This window comes from Hesperophylax consimilis, chromosome 17 (assembly GCF_061612785.1).
Source record: "Hesperophylax consimilis isolate HC1 chromosome 17, BYU_Hcon_1.0, whole genome shotgun sequence".
NCBI lineage: Eukaryota > Metazoa > Arthropoda > Insecta > Trichoptera > Limnephilidae > Hesperophylax > Hesperophylax consimilis.
Window position 1 is genome coordinate 7061418 of NC_142852.1, and position 7059 is coordinate 7068476.

The following is a 7059-nucleotide window of genomic DNA, read 5'->3' on the forward strand; positions in this document are numbered from 1 at the left end:
TGTTCATTAAATGTCTTTAAAAGTTAGGTCACTTTACGAAATACATATACAAAATTTGTTCAGGCACTTCCCTTTACGATGATTCTGGATTCGCGGATCTCCACGTTCGCACTTATCACTGATAACACAAGCGGCAACTTGGGCTGGTTCCGAAGGGTGGAATCAGTTCAGCCTGGGCCAAGGCTCCGAAGGGCGGAGTCGGCAGGCAGCGACTACTGAGAGGGCAACTTCCTGAGAGGAAGTCTGGCGACCTCTCTGGCTTACTGGGCGGAAGTTCGCGGGGTTACGGGAAGAGCCTCGGCGACCGCTCAAAGGGGGAGGGCAGGAGGTTTCTCGGCGGAAGCGAGTTGGTGACTCCTGAGAGGGCAGCTTCCTGGGCGGAAGAGCCTCATAGGGACATATCATACTATTAAGAGAGGCGTATTTATCGTACCCAGTAAAATTAAAGTAGAAATTATGATGTTCTTAAAAGGCCAGGTTCATGAAAATAATATTAATTGTCTATGATTTCATTCTTGTCTATGCATAAACTATATATTTTTTGACAAGTGCTTTCTTCTCCGACAATCTTTCTTCCTGTTTCTACACTCAGTTTATCCCGCCCTGTTTAACTTATTATACCGTGCATGTGATGGTTATTGGAAAGAAATAATACTTAAATTTATTCATTGCTATTCATTTTGGTAGCGGCCGTTCTTCCAATTTAGTTAGTGAATCATCGGGCGTTTTGTAACAGCAGAATGTTTTAAACTGTTAATTTGATATCAAATGCATGTATTTCAAATGCATTTATTAAAATGATAACAAATATACGGATAACAGTTGTTTAATCACAGGTGGATTACAACGGAATGGCGGTAGATATAGACGGTAAATAAATAAGGAGGTTTCCCAAGATAAACGACGTTTCTCTCAACCTTTGTCATAACTTCAAGGTTTTCTATTGAGAATTTTTGCTACGATTCGAGAAATAAAATTTTAAAAACTGAATTCCGTTACACTTTGTTCTGTTTCAGGGTTAAATTTATTATTAAACCCTACCAAAGCAGACCATGGATCTACAGAAGCCAGATACTATATCCATCAAGACGGAACCAGGGCTCCAGGAAGAAAGTGGAGGTGAAATTGCATTTTCGGATTTAGATTTCGACCTCCCAGCTGTAACGAAGGAATTCTTGCAATATGCGGAGATTACTCATAAGCCAGTTGCATTGCATACGTGTAAAATATAGAACTTTAAATACGGATGTCCGAAATCCATGTCTGTTTTGAAAAGTCGTGCAAACAGGCCACATACTTGTTTCTTCCTCTCTTATAATACATGAGGTGTATTGGGTATTTACCCTAAAATGCGTCCTTGCCGGAAACTACCACAATACAGCACTATCTTAACATAAATATATGGTTCACAATAAGTTGTCGGTTCCTCTATTTCCTCATAATTTTATTGGAACATGATGTTACTTACACGTATTAAAAATTCATTAATATTAGATAGTGTGTTCTCAATATTCATTAATATTGAGAACACACTATCCCATTGACTTACAACTCCCTTCTTAAGGTGCTCTAAAACAGGGTTTTTCTTTCTTGTTGAATCAGTCCCTCAAGAGGACGTCTGAGGTTATTTTTATCTGATATTCAACTTTAAAACTTTCATCCAAATTCCCGCTTCTATGGTATATTTATTCGTTAAAAAATAGTTTACAGTTTTTCGATTAAGAAAGTGTTTCTTTTTATATCAATGGTACGAAGATACATGGCTGGCTCTATGTGGGCGCAATTGGAGCAGTTCGCTCCGGGCGTCGAATACTCAACTTAAAACATATGAACATATGCCCTTGATATTATTTTTGATAAATACCGTACTACAAAAAACCACAAATCATAATTTTATTGATTACAGTGATAACATCCCTTGGCGTGTACTAATTAAAATTGTAAGGGCAGCCAAAATTAAACTCGCTCCTGGCGCCGTTTGGTTCAGGGCTGGCCATGCAAAGATAAATATTCTATTTATACCCCTTTTTTATTCCAGGAAGCATTAATGTGGAAACAGTTACCATAAACGAGGATCTCGGACCCCGACAAGATGAAGCGGGGCTTACTTATATGAAAATTGATATAGACCTGCCGGATGTTAAAGAGGAATGTTTGGAACGCTTTGAAAGAATTACCAAGGCAGCAGGTAAAACCAATTTTAATTGTTAACTTGAAAAATTTGGCCTTTCTTTTTTTTTAACGCCTCTACGAACTTACTTCGCTTATTTACTTTAAGTTTAACTGAATCATTTTCATCCATATTATTTTTCAAATTTGTCGACAGATCTTCAGACGCATTTTGTAGAAAAAGGATTCACTCCTCTCCATCGCAACTACTCCTTCTCTCCTAAGTCTCACAGTGGAGAAAAACCTTTTTCATGTTCCGTGTGCAACTATGCGTGCTATCGAAAGGATTATCTGAAGAGCCACATGCTGACTCACAGTCGAGAAAAACTTTTTTCATGTTCCCTTTGCAACTATGCGTGTAATCATAATGGTCAACTGAAGAGCCATATGCTGACTCACAGTGTAGAAAAACCCTTTTCATGCTCCGTATGCAACTATGCATGTAATCGAAAGAGCGACCTAACGAGTCACATGCTGACTCACAGTGGAGAAAAACCTTTTTCATGTTCCCTGTGCAACTATGCGTGTTATCGAAAGGGGAATTTAAATATCCACATGCTGACTCACAGTGGAGAAAAACCTTTTTCATGTTCCCTGTGCAACTATGCGTGTTATCGAAAGGGGAATTTAAATATCCACATGCTGACGCATAGTGGGGAAAAACCTTTTTCATGTTCCGTATGCAACTATGCATGTTATCAACAGGGTAAACTGAAGATACACATGCTGACTCACAGTGGAGAAAAACCATTTTCATGTTCCCTGTGCAACTATGCGTGTTATCGAAAATGTCAACTAAAGATCCACATGCTGACTCACAGTGGAGAAAAACCTTTTTCATGTTCCTTATGCAACTATGCATGTTATCGAAAGAGCGACCTAACGAGTCACATGCTGACTCACAGTGGAGAAAAATCTTTTTCATGTTCCGTGTGCAAATATGCAAGTTGTCAAAAGGGTCAGCTGAAGAAACATATGCTGACTCACAGTGGAGATAAACCTTTTTCATGTTCAGAGTGTGACTATGCATGTTGTCAAAAGGGTAACCTGAAGAGACATATGCTGACTCACAGTGGAGAAAAACCTTTTTGATGTTCTCTGTGCAACTATGCGTGTTATCGAAAAGGTCAACTAAAGATCCACATGCTGACTCACAGTAGACAAAAACTTTTTTCATGTTCCGTATTCAACTATGCATGTTATCGAAAGAGCGACCTAACGAGTCACATGCTGACTCACAGTGGAGAAAAATCTTTTTCATGTTCCGTGTGCAAATATGCAAGTTGTCTAAAGGTTCAGCTGAAGAGGCATATGCTAACTCACAGTGGAGATAAACCTTTTTCATGTTCAGTGTGTGACTATGCATGTTGTTAACAGGGTAACCTGAAGACACCTATGCTGACTCACAGTGGAGAAGAACCTTTTTCATGTTCCTTGTGCAACTATGCATGTTGTCACAAGAGCAACCTCACGAACCACATGCTGACTCACAGTGGAGGAAAACATTTTTCATGTTCCGTGTGTAACATTTCACTATAGCAAAACGCCCATCTAAAGACCCACTTGCAGACTCATAGTGGCGCAAAACCTGTTTTTTTTTTTTTCATAAGTCCACATATTAATGTTTTAAAAGTCAATCTGAAGCGCATGCTGACTCACTGCGGAGAAATTTTTCGTTTTCTGGCTGAAATTATTCATGTTCTCAAATGAAAGATTTGAAAATACACCTTCACACTTACAGTGAAGACTAGTTGGTTTCATATGCAATTATGCATTTTCTCGAAGAGACTTTGACTGGCCCCTTTTTTGTTTCTTGTGTTAACATTCATCTTCACGAAAACTATTTAGGTAAACAATAAATTTTAGTTATAGATATATATGTTTCTCCAGAGAATTTTCAGTATTTAAAATGTGTATCTTTTGTAATGGTCAAAATATTAATTACCTTTCGATTTTAATTTTTAAATTTGTTCCGAATCGCATTGTAAAAGATTTGATTATTTTTTAAAACTTAAATGTACGAAGTATGTGTAAAAAAGATAATTATGTCATACCTACTTCTTAGACGAATATCAAAATATATATGAATATGTGTACAATAATGAATTCAACTATTATTTATTCTAATAATATTATTACATGTCAGTACGTACTTATTTTACATACACACTGCTCTCACATCAAAATTACATCCAATAGAATTTGATTGCCTTTTTAACGAAACTACCCTTATGGTAAATAATAAAATACATGCAACATATCCGAAAAAAATCGAAAAATTAAAGTATTGGACACAAAAACAATTAAAATCACCGACAAATGTTAATATAGAATTACCTCAAACAACTTTTTACGAAAAAGTAGTAAACACGTCCAAGGTACAGTTTAATGTAGATGAAATAAAAATGCTAGATAAAGGATTAAAACATTGCCCTGACTTACCAATTCACATAAAAGATTACGAGAACTTTGCATTAGACGTAGACATTGCAATTCCATCAGATTACGGTAAAAAATATTTATGTTCAAAAATAATAAAAAACGCTTTAACTAATAGTAAGTTTTCAAGCGAAGCTCGTACAATAAAATCAATTAAAAATAAAATTAAAGAAAATAACTTAATTATTTCAAAAGCTGATAAGGGGAATAGCACTGTAATTCTACCAAAAAATATTTATATTGAAAAAGTCCAAAATGTGCTGGACTCTAGTGATGTAATTTTATTAAAAAAGGATCCCACCCCAAAATTTACCGCAGAAATAAATTCAATTCTTAGTACCTACATGCCAAACACTCATTAAAGATAAATTCCAAAAATCCAACCTCACTGTCATGAACCCCCAATGTCCGCGGCTATATGGACAACCTAAAGTTCACAAAGTAGATATATCAGTGAGACCAGTCGTAGGATATAACTCAGCACCAGCCTATAAGTTAGCAAAATACGCAAATAGAATCATTAAAAACACTTTAAATTTCAAACCAAAATATGGAATAAAAAATTCTTTGCAATTAATAGACCTCATCAAGGATATACATATACCAAACAACGCCTCTCTGGTGTCATTTGACGTTGTTAGTCTATTTACAAGCGTACCCACAGATGAATTAAAAATAATAATCAATAATTACATGGAGAAAATCAATTTAAATATAATAAAAAAGAGAGAAATTAATCAAGTAATAAATACGTGCATTGAACAAAACTATTTTAGATTTGATAATAAATTCTATTTACAATCAAAAGGGTTGGCCATGGGCAGTCCTATCTCACCAATATTAGCAGAGTCCTATCTCACCAATATTAGAGTTCATGATGGACCACTTAGAAGAAACCATCGAAAAGTTTAAATCATTTAAAAATGTTATTTTCTATCGGAGATATGTAGACGACATTTTGATCATATGGACCGGTACGCAGAGACAACTAGATATCTTCATCAAAGAAATAAATCAAATCAATAAGTCAATTCAATTCACGATGGAGATAGGATGAGATAAAATCAACTTTTTAGATATAGGAATGAATATCGTTAATAACAAATTAGAATTTTCGATATACAGGAAACCGACATATAGCGATAATATTATTCACAGCTCCTCAAGACACCACATTTCACATAAATTGTCGGTATTCCATTCTTTAATCCATAGACTATTACATGTACCACTAAACGACATAAATTACAATAATGAATTAAAAGTTATCAAAACTATTGCAGAAAATAATGGTTACGATAGCATAATAATTGATAATCTAATAAAGAAGAAGAATAAAAAACTCACCGTAGCTTCAATTACATATGGCATTACGCCGGACAAGGAAATAGAAACAAAAAAATGGACTAAAATACCGTACCTTGGCAAAATATCAAATAAAATTTCAAAATTAATAGACAGTGATAAAAAATGTAAGACAGCCTTTTATAATGTAAATTCTTTGGGTAAAATATTTATAAACAATAAAGACAAAAGAGGTAATCTGGAAAACTCTGGAGTCTACCAGGTGAACTGCTCGAATTGCCCCGCGTATTACGTAGGACAAACAGGAAGAGCAGTATCAACCCGTATAAAAGAACATTTCGCTAGTTGGGTTAATCAAAAAGGAGATTTATCGAACGTTGCCTTGCATCTACTAGAAAACCAACATACTTTTGACAAAGATAGAGATGTAAAAATCCTTACACCTTAGACAGATTAGAGTCACTAGAAATCAATCGCTTAACGAAAAAAATAGATCGTAAATATGTTATGAATAAACAGTTGGAACATAATGCTCAATCACCATTAATTTACCCATTATAATTCACTTAGAATAATTTTACTTCAGAGAGCAGTGGTATAATTTAAGTATGCAATTTAAAGATGTAATAACCCAAATATGTGGGGAACCCTAGTAATAATAATTACTTAAGTGCTATCAATATTTGACAATAAGCCCTAAGCAACGAGGAGGGAATATCCCAACATTACAAAAATAAAATATCAGAAATCACAAACCTTTTTTAATTCTTTTATAGTCATATGAACTATAAATATCTACTTGCTTTGTAACATCATTCATAATTTGTAAAAATAAACTTTATAATTACCTAATGTACCCTAAATTAACAAAATAACTCATAATACCTACCTCAAATTAACAAAATAGAATCATTCATTATATATAAACAATGTTGTGTACCCCTGCCTAAGTTTGTATAAAATCAGTAGCATAAGAGTTTCAACTACCAGTCTGAAAATGTCCGTAGTAGGATGAAACCGGTCCTGGTAATAATAAATAAGTGGAACAAAGTGAAAAAGTTTTTTTTTTTTTTTTTTTTTTTTTTTAATTTTAATTCTATTATTACACTTCTAAATTGTTTGTCAAAACTATAGAATTATAGGAGC

General features: G+C 34.5%; 1 protein-coding gene across 1 annotated transcript; it reads left to right on the plus strand.

Annotated features, from left to right (window-relative positions):
- The first annotated feature begins 646 nt into the window (after positions 1–646).
- On the plus strand, positions 647–3551 carry LOC149415877 (uncharacterized). The gene is made up of 5 exons (XM_089641759.1): positions 647–870; positions 1017–1119; positions 2039–2188; positions 2327–2527; positions 3547–3551. Exons 2-5 carry the CDS (start codon positions 1053–1055, stop codon positions 3549–3551), a joined length of 423 nt encoding a protein of 140 aa, XP_089497885.1. The 5' UTR covers positions 647–870; positions 1017–1052.
- Positions 3552–7059: the final 3508 nt, after the last annotated feature.

Coding starts and splice junctions, on each gene's coding strand:
- LOC149415877 (XM_089641759.1), top strand. CDS start 1,053: ATGGATCTACAGAAGCCAGATACTATATCCATCAAGACGGAACCAGGG. Junction 1,120..2,038: donor GCTCCAGGAAGAAAGTGGAG/GTGAAATTGCAT, acceptor TTTTTATTCCAG/GAAGCATTAATGTGGAAACA. Junction 2,189..2,326: donor AAGAATTACCAAGGCAGCAG/GTAAAACCAATT, acceptor ATTTGTCGACAG/ATCTTCAGACGCATTTTGTA.